This window comes from Chelmon rostratus, chromosome 24 (genome assembly GCF_017976325.1).
Source record: "Chelmon rostratus isolate fCheRos1 chromosome 24, fCheRos1.pri, whole genome shotgun sequence".
NCBI classification, from domain to species: domain Eukaryota; kingdom Metazoa; phylum Chordata; class Actinopteri; order Chaetodontiformes; family Chaetodontidae; genus Chelmon; species Chelmon rostratus.
In genome coordinates, this window is record NC_055681.1 from 4,198,393 (window position 1) to 4,215,315 (window position 16,923).

Genomic DNA, 16,923 nt, shown 5'->3' on the forward strand with positions numbered 1-16,923 from the left:
TATTCTGCCTCTCATGAGACTCAAAATCGGGCTAAGCTCATAGTAAATGAAGGGAAGTCCAGCCCTTTTCTAAACTCACTCCCATTTTGGAGAGAGTGTGGGAGGGGTAGCTGAGGAGACAGAGCAATGAGTGCATCTCCCCCCTTTTTATTAGAGTGTCATTTTTACTTTGCTGGCCCTGCTGTTTAAAACCGGAACAGAAAGGAAAGCCCCTGGGAGTAATAGCAATTCGTCATGCTCACTAACACAGCTGATTGAAATCAAAACAGGGCTGCAGAACTTTTTGTCATCGTGTTGTGTGGTAGCTCCCATTCATCACGATCATGTCCTTGGCAATATTTCTCAACAGTTAGGGGATTTCTAATTACATGATGAAGACGTTTTACGCACTCTTTAAGGCTGATTCTAATGTTCTTCTCTTTAGATGTAATATTTTAAAGCATGATTATGTTACTTTTGGAAAAAGAAGTGACACAATCCTCCTCTTTCAGATGAAAAGCTGAATTCATAAGCAATAATAAATAATACAATAATTGTCACTTGGGGCTACAGTTATGCTATTTATCAAAGCTATCATTGCTGACTATTTACACATCTTGCACGCAGCAATGTTTGCATTCATTTGGAGGTCTTCGATGTAGCTGGTAACTGTTAGTCGTTTGGTGCTGAGCAGGTAGTGTGGGCTTTTATAGCTTTTTTGCTGGAAACAGCTGTCTGCTCAGGCCTAAAACGGCGCTATCAGAGCTGTGACACTGAGCCAAAATAATAAAGTTGCAGGCTGTAAAACCTGAACAATGAGCTAAAAGAAGCTGTAAAGCTCAATCAAGCTGAGGGGAACTGCAGAGCTGGGTGACAACTTTCTGTGGTTCATCACTTCAAGTGACCCCTTTCGAATTTCACGACCATTAAAGTGTTAAAGTGTTGATACAGAAATATCTATTGTTGCTGTTCTAAAGTATATTGAGTTTATGTTTTCTCTAGATGTGTTTCCAGAGGCCTCGCCCTCAGGATAATCCCAAAAGCTGGAAAAGTTTTGATAGGTGAATTATACCTTAAGGCAACAGACCTTGCAAGAGCAGCGTACCATGATTCACCTGTGAAAACACCCGAGCAATCACTTGTTCTGCTTTCTCTTGGCATGATTTACTGTAAACATCGATTTCCAGAAGCCAGAAAGAAGTAAATGAATATAAAGGATATTGCCCATGCACCCTGAATCTACATTCAAAGTCAGATTCTGTAGGTTAACAAAAGAAGAAGTGTCTTTTCTAGAAAAGGTTTCCTCAAAGTCAGATGAATATAACAGTGCACCTCTGCTTCAGAATCAATCCAGTTTTTATTAGAACCTGGTGCGTGTCCTTTTAGGCACCAAAGAAAACGTCTCATAACTCCTAAATCTTATTGTATAATTCTTATGTAGTCCTGGATCATAGGAGTCTTAACATCCCATGAGACTGTCTGCGACCATAAAAGCTGGAACTGGAATCACATAACTCTGCAACAGGGGTGATGGCGCATGTTTTTATTGCCTGCTGTATTACTGAAAGCAAGGAAAGGTGAGCTGTCACTCAAGAATGCTCCCCCTGAAAGATGGACCTCCTTAAAACTGGTTCAGCTCCCCTTCCTCCGTGTGGAGAGCTGATTAAGCAAAGTGAGGATTTATGAGAATTATTTTTGTCATTTCAGTATTATGTCTGTTTGAACCAACTTTGAGTGAGAAACAGGCAGCTGACACTGAAGTCTGAGTACAGTTTAAAAAGATACTGCTTTGGCTATTTCACATGAATGAATCAAACTTTAATCGCTCAGACACTTGTTTTGTTGCATAATATACAGCGTATGGCAAAACTAGGACACAGCATAGCGCTAAAACATGAAACGCCTAATACAAATGGAAAACCACAGAGTCTCTTGTCATGGTATGCCAAAATAGGGCAGCTGCAAATTCACGTGCTTGTTATAACAATTTTTTAGAAAAGCATTCGGTTTCAAAGTTCTCAGTTTCCTTATTTCTTTCACAGCAGGAATTCTGAAATAATGAGCCTCCGCGTTCACTATGCTGCATTTAAAGTGTGCATTAATTTTGCTGAAAGGTTTTCTAAAGAACACCCAACAGTGCCTCCCAACTACACAGCAATTACGTGACATTCATTCAACGAGTACCTTGGAATAAATTAATAAAGAAGGCCCTATATCTAAAAGAGCACAGTGATGCTCTGAGCAGATGCAGACTCCAATAAAGGGCATCAATAAAAAGCAGGACATTTCATTTTTTTATGCCATGCCACACTATTTAATTTAATGAGCAAATGGTTTCCATGGAAAAGGTGTGTGGCATGAGCAAAATGGGAGAGTCTTTCTTTTATGACACTGCGGAAGCCACCACTTAGCTCTGTAATGTTCCCCAACCCTCCAGGTATCCTTCCTGTGACATTTGCTTTAACCACTGTTTTCACAAGATAATGCATGTTCCTTCAACATATAGTTACAGCGCTGCGGAGACGCAGCACTGGCTGCTGATTGTTAGCGGATGATAGGAAAATCATATGTACGATTGTAAAATCAGAGCTACGCAGCAGATATGGTTGTCCCAACACGTTTTCATACCAGGCTGATCTTAAGGGGAGCTGACAGGAGCTACAGGCCGAAGTAAAGCTGAAGAAGATCCTGCTTGTGTAACCGTCATGGTGTTTCTTTCCGTTTACTGTACCACAAACACTACGACAGCTCACAGACAAAATGCATAAATTAATTTTAACGGTGTTTTGTTTGTCTTAAGATGTACGCACTTTTTCGTACATAACCAGACTGCAGCTCTGTGACGCTGCACATAAGCACAGTGCTTCCAGCTCAACGCTAACGACAGCATGCTAGCACACTCACAATGGTAATGTTAGCAAGGTGTTTAGCAGACCTAATGTTAACCATGTTCTGTTTAGTGTGTTGGCTAATTAGCTTTAAACATGGCAACTATTTTGACAATCAATTAATAATTTCAGTCATTTTTCAAGCAAAAAGTGCTTGAACTGGACTGTTGGTTGGACAAAACAATCAATTTAAAAACGTCTAGTTGGTCTCTGTGAAAATGAAATGTAATTTTGCCATTTTATAGACGTGATAATTGATTAACCATGAAATTAATGGTTAGATTAATCAATAATGAAAATAATCATTAGTTGCAGCCCTAATTTCCACAATGGAATGAAAAAGGTGTGTCCATGGCATGTGCACTACTTTCTGCAAACAATCCCATAACGCAATGGATCACATTTTATAGATGTGAAGTCATGCAAACCTACAAGTGTTGGTGATGTAAAATGATGATGATGATGAATAGGTGTCTAGAATTTCAATTTACTGCTTACAGTAAAGTGCTGAGCATCTGTTAGATGGAGAGTCGTAACTGACTGAAGGAGGGACTGGTTTAGGCCAGAGGCATCATCTTAGTTTAGCATGTTAGCATGCTACCATTTACTCTTTGGCATTAAACACAAAGTGCAGCCGAGGGTAATGGGAATGTCACTACTTTTGAAGATATAAATCAAAGTACTGGACAAAATGTTACATGTAAATGTTGACATATGAATGTCTGTAACAATTTTCATGGCAATCCATCCAACAGTTGCTGAGATTCACTAAAAATCACATATGTCAACTTCATGGTGGCACTAGAGGAAAGTCAGGGGATCGCTAATCTCATTAACATCCACTGGAGACCATGAATGTTTGTACAACATTTCATCACAATCCATCCAGTGTGTTCACATTTAAGTCTGGACCAAAGTCTTGGACTGACTGACAGACAACAGCGCTACATTGCCTAGAGCCATGCTCCTAGCAAAGCTAAAGAGACCAGAAAAAAGCATTTACTGACACCACATCATCGGTGTGGCATTATAAGCTACTATCTGCTTCACAAGGCCACGATAAGAGCCACGATGAGAGCATTCTCCTCACCTCTGAGGTCTTTGATCAAACATCTTGAAAAGTTAAGAATTGTTTCCTTTTAATCATTGCATGGAGCATGTCTGCAGGTGGTCAAAGGTCACCTGCTGTCAAACTGTCCCAAGTATGATGAAGGGGAGGCTTTGCAAAACCTGACTATACACAGGTGCAGCATGTCTTTGGAACGGAAGACATTTTCAAGGGTTTGAATAAAGGTTATTGTTGTGGAGTCAAATACGAAGCAGGCTGTACAGTTCACTCCACAGTGTGGGTCATCAAAGTTTAGATAAAGCAGACCTGTTTAAATGGTAACCACAATGGCATCTGCTGCACTGGATCCTGCAGAGGAACATGTCCGTTCCTGCATCACCTCACCTCTCACACTGCTGTGAACTCATTCAGCCTGATCACTGTAGCTACAGTAACTGCAACAAAAGCACAATCTTTCTAAACACTGAGGCGTATCACATGGAAACTTTCTGGGAAACATTGCCAAGTGATCTCAGTGTTGTGCCCTCAACAATAATGCAACTTTTTAAAAACAGAGATTTGACATTAAGTGACACGTTGAGTGTTGACGACGTGTGTCGACTCCTGCTTGTACCTGTAATAATCTGACAACACAAACCACAAAAGCCTGCCAACACAAAGTATTCTCAGTCATCACTCATCAGACTTTACTTTGGGGCATGCTTACTTCAAATATGCACAGTGTTTTCACAGACAAATACAGACTAGTGGGGATGCATCTATGCCTGCAGAGAGTCAGATAGTCATCTGTGGGTAGGAGCAGTGACGCCAAGCCTTGTTCAGTCGGTTACACTAATAGCTAAATCATCAGTAGTTGCATTGCAGTGTTTTTAATTGTATTTTGCAGAATATTGTTGATAAAAACAACCCTGAGGACCAAAGTGCTGAATGTGTTGGCAAGTAAAGACAACTCTACCAGAGAGCATTGTTTGTTCACATTTTACATTGTGCTTTAAAATGAGGCTAAGACACATGAATGATTTAAGCCCTCGAAAGTGAAACACACACTCATGCATACTCTTGCACAAACCCATCCGCAGCACATTCTGCCCTTTTTTGGTACAACAGCACCCTCTAGTGTAAACATGGTGGACTCACTTCTGCAGGCTTCCAATGTGCATGAGTGCCGTTTTAGAAATTCCATATTACATAAGTAATATTGCAGACAGTATGCACTACATATTCATATTTATCAGTTAATGTACAAGAACTCAATTTTTTCACAGAGGACATTTTGTCTTAGCAGGAAAGGACATGTGGAACTATGCCTCTCCAGTGTGCCAGCATACACAACACAAAACCCTGGAACTGTCTCACCTAAATGGAATACAGCCATCATTAATGTCATGAATTTCACCCGTGCTTTTCCTGCTTTGACCTGTCAAAATGTCTGCCCTGAAAAAGGTCTGTTGTGTTTGCGTTCTGAGGTTCCTGGAGCTGCTTGCACACCACTCACAATTTGTTTTCCAGCTGTAAACAACACTTGTGGGAACATATGTACATGAACAGCACAATCGAGACTCTTTTAAATCAGTCTCCTTGTAAATTTCTCTTTGGAGATTAATAAAGTATCTATCTATCTATCTATCTATCTATCTATCTATCTATCTATCTATCTATCTATCTATCTATCTATCTATCTATCTATCTATCTTCAGTGTGCAGTAAATTCATAATTTATAACTTTCCACCGCAAACGTCTGTTAACCTGCAAATCAGCTGGTCTTATAGTGTAGCACTAAGCAAGGGAGTAGTTTCGGTTTTAATAATGCATCATATTTTATATATTTATTATAGTGCTTGTTTTTTAATTGAGTAAAAATTTTAATATTTCCCTCTGAAATGTAGCGACCAGAAATATAAAATAGCATCAAATGGAAACACTCAAGTTGAGTACAACTACCTCAAGACTGTAAGTACAGTACTGAAATGTGTTTCCAGCCTAGCTGTGTAGTCAGTGCAGGTACAGTGTACTAAGTCTACACCACTGATATGGTGAGGTCACCTGACACCGTATGCTGAGGTAAAATAGTATAGATAATAATGTGTTATGATCGAGTTCAAGTTCTATAAACACTGTCATAGTTCTCTAGTGTTCAGTAAGAGCATGCAGCTGTCAACTGTGGACATTTCAGGGGTGCAGCAGAAAACTCTCCCCTTGGCTTGGGACATTGTGTACAAATGAGACAATAAGACAATAATATGCTTAAACCATCCACTCCCGTGTAGATATTCATAAATTGATGCCTGTATTAAATGATAACTTAAATTACATGTAACCTTTTGTTTGGACTGTCATTCAGCAGTCACATTAACTGTCAAATGGGACAGCTCTGGAGGGCAGAATGTCAGCTGGACGCGCTTAACATCTACGCATGCTCAGATAGGGTTTTACGTTGTGCGCTTGCGCATTTCGCCTCAACGGCCATTCATTATAAAGCCGCAAGTTCCCCTGTCTCTTTCCACCTTCAGCCATTTTGACAATGTTGGGAGCTGTGGGACGCTGCTGCACCGGGGCTCTGCAGGCTCTTAAGCCTGGGGTCCAGCCCCTGAAGGCTCTCGTTGGATCCCCAGCCGTCCTTTCACGTAAGTCCCGCATGCTTGGTGCTTTTGACCGAAATCGAACAAGGAAAAAACGCATTCACGCGCCTGTCAGAGAAGGGCAGGGGCAATGCTAACGTTAGCTGTTGCTAGCAACACGCTGGCTGCCCTGCCGGCGCCGTAGCAGGCCTTAAAATTGAAATGTGAAATATGAAATCTGTTGGAGTTGTTCCAAAATTTTACATGGGTACATCTGTGCATATGTGATCCTATTGACAGATGTCATGCACCAGAAAATGACTAGACTGTGTTTTTCTTGTGCTAGCAGCAATGACCTTTGTGTAATGACATGAGGCGGTTCGAGACTGCAGTGGCTGCTAAATTAGCTTTGCAAGTTGCGTTTTAGTTAAGTCTTGCTAGCAGATCAGCAAGGTTGGACAGTCTGTAACGTTAACCCATATATTTATTAAATTCACATAACAACAAACTTAGCATGAAGATAATAAGACCCGATTAACGCACTTGCCATTGAATGTCCTGTGTCTGTCGTCAACAGAAGCAGCATTAGCAATGTTAGCTCAAAGTACGCTTCATTCATCCGTCCTTCCACGTTAACGTTATTTAGTCGGGAATATAGCTTGCTAGATGTTATGCTGATCTAAGCCCACTAATATTTCACCCAATTGAGCTCATTGTTTTGTCAGAGGGTGTCATTTGGTCTTTTCATAAGTGTTTAAAACTAATTCGTAGTTTAGCCGACAGCTATGACATTGAGCCGGAGCGGCCAGACACGCAGTTGTCTGACTGCCCTGCCCGTTGCTTCTCAGCGGACAGGTTTATATTCTGGAGACAAATGAATACCACCTTCATAACAAGGTCACGACTGCAGCACACATGTATGACACTGGGCTAAATGCACACACTGTCTGCATTACTTTACAGGCAGAGACTATGTCGCACCTGCCGCCGCCGCTGCCACCGCCACCGGCCGGATTGTTGCTGTCATCGGTGCCGTCGTCGACGTCCAGTTCGATGAGGGCCTCCCTCCTATCCTCAACGCCCTGGAGGTTGCTGGCCGCGAGTCCAGGCTAGTCCTGGAGGTGGCACAGCATCTTGGTGAGCAACTTGGATGACAACCTTCAGCCCTATACACACGTGGGCACACAGAAACCATTCAATATACATTAAAGAGGATAAATGAAAATCATGTTTATTATGTGCTCAGGGGAGAACACAGTGCGTACCATTGCTATGGATGGTACTGAAGGTCTGGTCCGTGGACAGAAAGTTCTGGACACTGGTGCCCCCATCAGAATCCCAGTAGGTCCTGAGACCCTGGGCAGGATTATGAATGTCATCGGTGAGCCCATCGACGAGAGGGGTCCCATCTCCACCAAGCAGTGAGTTCTGTTTGAAAAAAAGCAGCACAGTTAATACATTATGTCGTAACTTTTACACCAAGCAAAATGTCTTGCAGAATGACAATATTAAAATGCACAGACATTAAAGAGCCTGGTGCACTTAGCAGGATGAAGGGGCTTACAGACGTTGACGTCTAAATGTCTATGTGCCTGCAAAAAGTTCTGCTTTTTAATAACTTGAATATTATCTATCACAGGACTGCACCCATCCATGCTGAGGCCCCTGAATTCACTGACATGAGTGTGGAGCAAGAGATTCTGGTGACTGGCATTAAGGTGGTGGACCTGCTGGCCCCCTACGCCAAGGGAGGAAAGATTGGTAAGTGTTAAAATATATAAATGTTTGTTTGGGACTTTTTGAGCCCCTTTTAGTAAAATCATGAAACTAACCCTATGTTTCTCATGGTCACAGGTCTGTTCGGTGGTGCTGGTGTAGGTAAGACTGTATTGATCATGGAGCTGATCAACAATGTGGCCAAGGCCCATGGTGGTTACTCTGTGTTTGCCGGTGTGGGAGAGCGTACCCGTGAGGGTAACGACTTGTACCATGAAATGATTGAGTCCGGTGTCATCAACCTGAAGGACACCACCTCCAAGGTGAAGTTTTTTTTTTTTTGCAGGCCTCCACAAGAGACTGAAATTGTGGCACACTTGAAAAATGGCATAGTAGCAAAAATCAACAGCTTACCTCAATTCTTTCCCTGCTAGGTGGCGCTGGTGTACGGACAGATGAACGAGCCCCCTGGTGCCCGTGCCAGAGTGGCTCTGACTGGATTGACTGTAGCAGAGTACTTCCGTGACCAGGAGGGTCAGGATGTGCTGCTCTTCATTGACAACATCTTCCGCTTCACACAGGCCGGCTCTGAGGTGTGTAAAGCAACCATCACATCAGTAGCAAAGTCACAGGGCCAGGAAATGTCCCAAGATGAATTAATAATAGTCGGAAATTCAGATTCACTGTTGAATGGCAGGCTTGATATACTGACTTAAGTCATCACTTACTCCTCAGGTGTCTGCCCTGCTGGGTCGTATCCCCTCTGCTGTGGGTTACCAGCCCACCCTGGCCACTGACATGGGTACCATGCAGGAGAGAATCACCACCACAAAGAAGGGTTCAATCACATCTGTGCAGGTAAATGGGGCATAAAGGAGGATAACTGACTTGAGCTGCAGTGTGCCAGTGCATGTTTACCCACCATTGTATTGGCTGAGACAACTTATTAAATGATGGTGATCAAGAATTGGCTCATTGCTGGTTGAAGTTTGGTTTTGGGTTAATTGGTGTGTGGTAACCCAAAGGGAAAATCAGTTCTATAAAGGTTGACTAGGTCTCAATTCTTTCCACCAGGCCATCTATGTGCCCGCTGACGATTTGACTGACCCTGCTCCCGCCACCACCTTCGCTCACTTGGATGCTACCACTGTGCTGTCCCGTGCCATCGCTGAGCTTGGTATCTACCCCGCTGTCGACCCTCTGGACTCAACCTCCCGTATCATGGACCCCAACATTGTCGGAGCTGAGCACTACGATGTTGCCCGTGGTGTGCAGAAAATCCTTCAGGTTTGTGCTTTTTGAAAGCTCTATTTTTGATTTTGATGGGTCTAACAAAACATTTACCAGGTTAAACTGTTTACTTTCTTCCTGTAGGACTACAAATCTCTGCAGGATATCATTGCCATCCTGGGTATGGATGAGTTGTCTGAGGAAGACAAATTGACTGTGGCCCGCGCCCGCAAGATCCAGCGTTTCCTTTCCCAGCCCTTCCAGGTGGCCGAGGTCTTCACTGGCCATTTGGGCAAGCTGGTGCCCCTCAAGGAAACCATCAAGGGCTTTAAGAGCATCCTTGGTGGTAAGTGTGTCAGTGATGTGACCTGTTGATGTACTTAAATTAACTTTTTTTTTCAGATGTGGTTGTGCCCTTTGCTTCCTCGGCTCTCTTTGTAGTACTAATGTTGCCTTTTGTACCTGTGTCCCTGTAGGTGAGTACGATCCTCTGCCCGAGCAGGCCTTCTACATGGTCGGCCCCATCGAGGAAGTCGTTCAGAAGGCAGAGAAGCTGGCTGAGGAGCACTCATAAACATCCAAACAATCTAAACTGTTGAGGGGAAAAGAGAAAACAAGAGGAGAGGGGTCCTGTGGTTAGGAGCACTTGGTTTGTAAAACATGTCAAAAATGTACCTGTCCTGTCATCCTGAAAGAAAGTTATATTTAATGTTTCCAATGAAAGATGGAATAAAACACTGTCTTTACACAAAACAGCTTGTCAACTGTATATTTCCTAAATGCTTTAATAGTTGTAGTTGAGAATCTTGTTCTTAATGGGGAATTACATGAAAAGGCTGTCCTCATCCACTCCGACCACAAGATGGCAGTCTTGAGCCATGCAAAGCTTTCTGAACTGTGTTGTTGCGTCCTGAAATAAAGCAGTGGACTAACAATTGGATGAGTGTTTGTCTCAACTTTCAGGGTGACACACTTTGGAGCTCATTTGTACCAACAGTCATTACTGTCGTGGCCTAAATCACAGAAGCAACAGTAAAATGTAATTGATGTGCACATGCAGCATTAATGGTCAATACTAGAGGACCTGCAGCCACAATTCATGGGGGACAAAATGAGCATAACATTTTTTTTTTACTGTACAATTTCTGTCGGGTCCACGTTCAATTTTAAATACAACTTAATGCAGTTTTATGGTCTTGAGCTCAGACATCATAGGGAATCAGCAGGAACATCTACAATTATGTCAGTTTTGTCAGTACTTTCCAGCTGTACATGAGAATAACTCCTATTGATATAATTAAACAACCTGACCAGGAGAAGCAGCAGCAGAAAATGGAGATGAATGAAAACTGGTTTTTGCTGTAACCAACACAAACATCCTATTATGAGATGGGCTTCTTGGCTATTGTAGAGACAGTGTTAAGACTTCTGTGGTTCTCTGTGCTGTATCAGCATCAGAGATATTTACAACCAGTGAGGGAGGGACACGAAGAAAATGCCTCACTGGGTTCAAGCTCAAGGCTAAAGTGTATTAACATTTTTCTTCGGCCTTTTTTCACAACCCATCATTACTCTGTAGATAAGGTGGCCTTGAAAATCCCAAGTTCCCCTGCATGTCAGAAAAGTGAATCTGTAGAAAATAAACAGGAGGCAGGCAGGCAGACAAACAACGTCTTTAAATTGTGTTGTTTATGTCACAGAGGTAATGCATAATTGTCTTAAAGCTGAATAGAGGTTACAGAAAATGTGCATGGGAAGAAGGCTTCAATCAGGATGACGATTGCAGCGGGTATTGTTTGCATAAACTGTGCACAAATGGACAAAAACAAGCACAATTTATTGCTTCTGCTTGGCAATAGGAATGGCTTCTTTAGTCATGATGTAGTCAGTGACACAGGTTGGCATGTATGACAGCGGCAGCCAGAAAAACTTGGCGTCCCAGCCGGGGGAGTAGCGGGTGCGGGGCCGGACAGCGGACACGGCGTGCTCCATGCACCTGACCACCTTCATCAGATCTCCATCACTGATCTTGCCAACTTTGTCTTTCAGTATCTCCACCGCTAGGAGGGAAAATGAGTGGAATACATTAATAGATGAATTGAACACAAACAGGAATAAAGGAAAAAGAAGATCTAATCTTACTTTTTTGTAGATATTCAGAGCCATAGTCATCTTTGATCTCCTGGGGCAGTCTGTCCCACAGCATCTTCACATTGTTGCTGATGATAGTAGCGTCAGTCACATTTGTTTTGAAGAAGCCCGGCTCAATGCAGAGGACTTTTACACCAAAAGGCGCCATGTTTAACCTACTCAAAATATTTCATCTCAGTGCTTTTGTGGAAACACAGAAAACTTTGCACGCGACCAAATAACTGATTGTGTGAGTTAATGTTTCACCTGAGACTGTCATTGAAAGCCTCCACACCGTACTTAGAGATAGGGTACGGGCCTCCTGTGACACTGATCCTCCCAAACACACTGGCTACATTGACCACCCTTCCCCTGGCCTTCTTGATTAGCGGCAGGACGCTAAGGGTCACCGAGATCACCCCGTTCAGGTTCACGTCCAGCATGGACTTGTAATCATCGATGGTCAGCCAATCACACGAGGCAGACGGCGTGGACACACCTGCGTTGTTTACAACAGCCCATAAGCCTATGAGGATCACACAGAGGACATCCAGTCAATAAAATCAGTTTCAACACCTTTCACCTACACAACGAGCTTCTTCAGAGGGCAGCCCTTTGTACGCAGCTCAAGAGTCCAGTCCAAAGCTGCAGAACGGAAAAACCAAAGCATGTGAATACATGCTGAATACAGGGCAGATGAGACTAATGAGCGATGAGCTGAGTGTTTGCTGCTGTCAGTGTGCGCTGATTCAATGTTTGACATGTGTGATTTTAGGATTGGGGCTATCTAACACAGCACCACTTTGCACAGCCAAACAATGAGAAGCAAACACTTTGCCTGATTATTGAACCAGAGCAAACAGATGACGGCTAATTATGCCTCCAGCAGCGCTGTCATACTAGAAAATCAGTTGTTCCAACCTTAAATAGAAGCATGACTACAGAAACCAGACGCTACATGTGAGGCTGGACTTAGGCATAGTATTACCTACTTAGCTAAATGCTAACGCCAGCATGTTAACATGCTCACAATGGCATTCCTAATATGCTAATGCTAAGCAGGTATAACATTTACCATGCTCAAAATCTTATTTAACCTTGTTAGCATGCTTACTTTTGCCAAAGACACTAAGTATTTGGTCACATTTAAATTTTGGCCTGATGATGGCGCTACATAAGAAGTCAGAGGAGTAAGTTGTTCGATTTCACCCTGAGGGGGACGTAAACGTCTGTATCACATGTCATGATAATCCATCCAATAGTTGTTGAGATATTTCAGTCTGGAAGAGTTCACACTGCACAACTCACCGCGTTCCCCCACCTTGTCCTTGATCATCGCTGCAACTTTGTCAACGCTGTCCTTGGACCGAACATCCAGGTGTGTTGTGATCAGGTTGCTGGAGCAGGACTTCTTCAGATCCTCTTCTCCTTTCTCGGTGAAACACGAGGCGATCACTCTGAAGCCCTGCTTGTCCAGATGGCGGGCCAAGAGGTTGCCGAAGCCAGAGTCGCAGCCTGTGATGTACACATACTTGCTGCCCTTGTCGGGGACCCTGGGCAGCTCTTTGACCCAGCGGTACAGGTAGTAGAAAACAACCAGGCCCAGGAGGAACAGGTACATGACTGCGAGGACAAAGAGGGACAACTGGAACCTGGACTCACCACACTGAGCAAGCCAGTATGACACAATACAATGTAATGTGACGGTGAAGATACTTTGACCCAAATATAAATAACTTGAAATAAACAGTGCAGCTAACTGAGATTTCTGCTCTGGGCCAAGCCCCAACTGTTTCAAAGTCCTCTGCCACATTGGAAAACATGATACTGATGTCTAAGTTCATTAACCTGTGGGGTCTTTACCTGAGTAACACATTCACATGCTGCTGTGAGCTCATCCTTTCATTTACCAAACCAATTCACTGTTCTTCTGTGTAGCACATATCAGGCCCTAGCTATAATAAATAACACCAAATCAAATGGATGCAAATCATAAACGCCTTGAAGTTTTCTCGCTAGCTGTGTCAAGAGGACAGGAGACAGTTCCTTACCTGATTGAAGACTTCCTGGACTGTTTCAGCACGTTCGCACACAGCTTTTATATCGGTCAGGGAGTGTCTGGCTCTCCATCTGGAAAAAATCTGGCGCCCCCCTATGGGCAAGAGAAGTCATAGCTGTGGCCACAGCCCAACAGTGACGTGGAAAAGCAATAAATAAAAATATAAATGAGAATCTCTGTTGGATTGGATTTATAGATTATATGTTACACTAAATTAGATATTCTATGTTATGTTGATGTACATTACTATGTATTACATGACTATATTTAATCTTGGACTATATCTCATACCACATTATACTGTATATACATTATATTAATATGCTATCAGCTACTGTTTATTACATACACCATATCATGCCATTTCTAATGTTTTTCTATATTAATACAAATACTAAGTATCATGACTTCCATGGGAATTTCACCTGGGGATCAGTAAAGGCTGATCTTGTCATTGTATCTTATATAAGTATTTATTTGTTTCCTTTTTTTATGTATTTCTTTGTCTTTTCTGATAATGAGGGATGGTATCAGGCATGTGGCATGGTCCCTCCTGGTTCTCAAACAACAATGGCTGCATGCGGACAAGAATGCATTGTATGAATACATGTAACTATCATATCCTCTCTTACCAGATCCATGCACACAGACAGAGGTGGCCACCAAAGCTAGCAGACTTTCAGTATTTCAGTAACAGTAACAGAATTTCAGTTGATATTTTCTTCTAACATTATATTACCCAGTGTTTCACTACCTGTAAATAAAGGTAGTGTATATTAATTAAACTAAACACTGAAATAACATGACGAGATAAGCCTCCATTAATCCCCAAGGATGGAATAAATAAGGAATAAATTGAACACTACTTATGTATAGTGGTCAACTTAAAGCAGTTACTGTTACAACCAAGAGTTCTTGTTGACATGGCAAAACAGGAAAAGAAATTACCTACATTGGTGGGTGTTTGAATCGTGTAATAAAGTATGCGTATAAATACAAAAGACTGAAGTACAGACTGATGCACTGATCAATAGTGTGAACTACTTCATCTGACGTTTTCATCTTAAAATCAGTTGCTGCAGTTGTCGAGACGCCATCTGTGCATGTTGGCATGGCGTCCCTGATCTCTGATAAACATTATAGATAATAAGAGGAAACGACCTTTTGTTCCCCCCGATGATGCGTTGATTATCTCGTTATCTTGAGAAAACAGGCTTTGTTTTCTCAAGATAATGAAACAATGAACTTGAGATCTCAAGATAACAGCATTGAAAAAAAAAAAGGAAGCCCTCAGAGGAAAATGATGAAAAGCATCATTTCTTTCTTGTTTTATGACTTAAGATCAGGTGAGAAAAAAGTGGTTTAACCAGGATAATCTTTTTAAGTTCCTTAAAATTTGTTTTAATGTGTGAAAGAGGTGAAAAAACAAGTTTTGGCAGGTGCAATTCTTTTGTTTTTGTCAGGATCTTTTTTCTATGTTTGCTGTTATTTGCTCATTTTGGCCACTGAAGTACATGTTCCGAACAGGACTAAAAGCATTCATGTTTTCTTCCAGTTGAGGTTACATTTCTCCACATACTCTAAAACATGGTAAATTTATTGTGTGCTTGCAAGTGCTTGCATGTCATTCTTTTGGCTAGAAATGTATTTTAATCAGTTCTGATCTTTGCTGGTATTCTATTCATTAGAAGTTAATATAAGAATGACTGCTCTAATCAGAGGTTTTACTCTCTCCGTTGTTACACCAACAGTATAGACTGCTTTGAAATTCTCTCCGAAATAATATCTAACAACTATCTACTCAGGCAGGGGTCCCTTGGACAGCAGTCTTATGAAATGGGGGTCTGCTGCTCATTACATATGCATTTGGGGTTCGTTGACATGAGAAATTTGGGTACCAATTGTTCAACTGTAAACTGAGAGACTGATAATAATAAGCATCACACTATTATTGCAATATTAAATAAACATATGAATGATAACATTTAGTCCTATTTAGATAATGGGGGTAGTGGTCTACTTCAGCCTCTTGTGGCTGAAATGGGTATTACAACCAACAAACCTGTCAAAACTCTGTTTTTCACCTGCTCATTGCTCACAATGTCCGTTAGGGGGCTTCTGTAGCATGAACAAGGCCAGGCACATGAACGCATCTTTTTCTTTGCATCTTCTGAGGCACAGCACAATGTCTCACAACTTGAAAACTGCCACTTTAATAGTTAAAGCATTATATGAAATCACCTTAAGATTTAATGTTCCTTGCTATTTGAATTTAAATATGCATTTAGCCTGTTTTAGTCACGAGTGAGCAACACAGCATCACCGTATGTAGCGGTTAGGCTAGCATGGTGTTAGCAAACAACTGACTACACTTCCAGCAGATAAGAAACATCACTTTGGTCACATTGGAGTTGTGCTTCTGACCCTCTGATAAATTAAAATACCAATATTCACTGACCGTTTAGCTTTTGTTTGCCCTCCAGCAGCTCTTGGAGACATATCTAGTGCTTCAGCTTGTTAGCTGTATCCCTGAACAGGCTGTGAACCCTGAAGCTAGCATGAGCAAAGCTAATGGAAAACGAGGTGCCTCTTAATTGCTCTCTAATCAGATTTAAGAGGATACATGCTGTTAAATTCCTCCTTTTCTGCTTGGTGGTTGTTGTGTTTTGTTGAATTAATTTTTAATATACTGCAGTTTTGCTGGTTTGTTTTATAAAATTCAGATTCCATTCCATTAATTTAGGTCTATTGTATCAGACCTGCCAAAAAGCTGCTTTTCCGTAGATTGTTCTGTTTTCCTCTCTATGCTTATGAACGTAATTAAACATCCTGCCTCTGTTCAACCAAACAGTGCATCCTAATAATATCACAGAGGGCATATATTCCCTCTGTCTGTTAATGAAGGTAACAGTTCATGTCTTATATTTGGGTGATATTCACTCCACACCAGAAATACGGCTTATAATAGAGCTTATTTCTTTACAGTCAATAAAAATGCTCCCACCTTATCTGCCTAAATGCGTGCCAAAGGTCATCTGAAGCTTTGAAACATTTCTACCACAAGGTGGCAGCATTGTCGCTTGGCGAAACACTTCCTGTTGTCCAAGTGCTGCCTTCAAGTGCCCCTTGAAGAATTCTCTTTCCAACAGCAGAGTTGCAGATCTTTGCACAGGCCTTTATTTGATGTTCTAGAAGAAAATAGATGATAGAAATATACTTTACTATACTTTACATAGTACTGCTAGATATAATAAAGTAACAAAATACATGGACACGCAATTTACGCTCAGCTG

General features: G+C 41.9%; 2 protein-coding genes across 3 annotated transcripts; one reads left to right on the forward strand and one right to left on the reverse strand.

Moving 5' to 3' along the window:
• The first annotated feature begins 6,403 nt into the window (after positions 1-6,403).
• On the forward strand, positions 6,404-10,376 carry LOC121627346 (ATP synthase subunit beta, mitochondrial). The gene is made up of 10 exons (XM_041966202.1): positions 6,404-6,561; positions 7,459-7,632; positions 7,742-7,916; positions 8,135-8,256; positions 8,350-8,534; positions 8,646-8,804; positions 8,947-9,069; positions 9,286-9,498; positions 9,586-9,787; positions 9,918-10,376. The coding sequence occupies exons 1-10, from the start codon at positions 6,459-6,461 to the stop codon at positions 10,013-10,015; spliced, it is 1,554 nt and encodes a 517-aa protein (XP_041822136.1). The 5' UTR covers positions 6,404-6,458; the 3' UTR covers positions 10,016-10,376.
• A 317-nt stretch (positions 10,377-10,693) lies between these two features.
• Positions 10,694-16,680, reverse strand: LOC121627347 (retinol dehydrogenase 7-like). 2 transcript variants are annotated; one of them, XM_041966203.1, is made up of 6 exons: positions 16,635-16,680; positions 13,623-13,745; positions 12,880-13,194; positions 11,839-12,097; positions 11,584-11,747; positions 10,694-11,501 (listed from the first exon to the last, which is right to left on the reverse strand). In XM_041966203.1, exons 3-6 carry the CDS (start codon positions 13,190-13,192, stop codon positions 11,278-11,280), a joined length of 960 nt encoding a protein of 319 aa, XP_041822137.1. In that variant the 5' UTR covers positions 13,193-13,194; positions 13,623-13,745; positions 16,635-16,680; the 3' UTR covers positions 10,694-11,277. The 2 variants fall into 2 exon arrangements, with proteins under 2 accessions (XP_041822137.1, XP_041822139.1); XM_041966205.1 differs by having other exon boundaries at positions 13,623-13,723; positions 16,635-16,652.
• Positions 16,681-16,923: the final 243 nt, after the last annotated feature.

Bases quoted from the DNA above. Each gene is read 5' to 3' on its own strand.
- LOC121627346 (XM_041966202.1), top strand. From the start codon at position 6,459: ATGTTGGGAGCTGTGGGACGCTGCTGCACCGGGGCTCTGCAGGCTCTT. The intron at 7,917-8,134 runs GTGAGTTCTGTT...TATCTATCACAG, and splicing joins GGTCCCATCTCCACCAAGCA to GACTGCACCCATCCATGCTG. The intron at 8,805-8,946 runs GTGTGTAAAGCA...CTTACTCCTCAG, and splicing joins TCACACAGGCCGGCTCTGAG to GTGTCTGCCCTGCTGGGTCG.
- LOC121627347 (XM_041966203.1), bottom strand. From the start codon at position 13,192: ATGTACCTGTTCCTCCTGGGCCTGGTTGTTTTCTACTACCTGTACCGC. The intron at 12,098-12,879 runs GTGAGTTGTGCA...TGATCCTCATAG, and splicing joins GGACAAGGTGGGGGAACGCG to GCTTATGGGCTGTTGTAAAC. The intron at 11,502-11,583 runs GTAAGATTAGAT...TTTCCCTCCTAG, and splicing joins CTCTGAATATCTACAAAAAA to CGGTGGAGATACTGAAAGAC.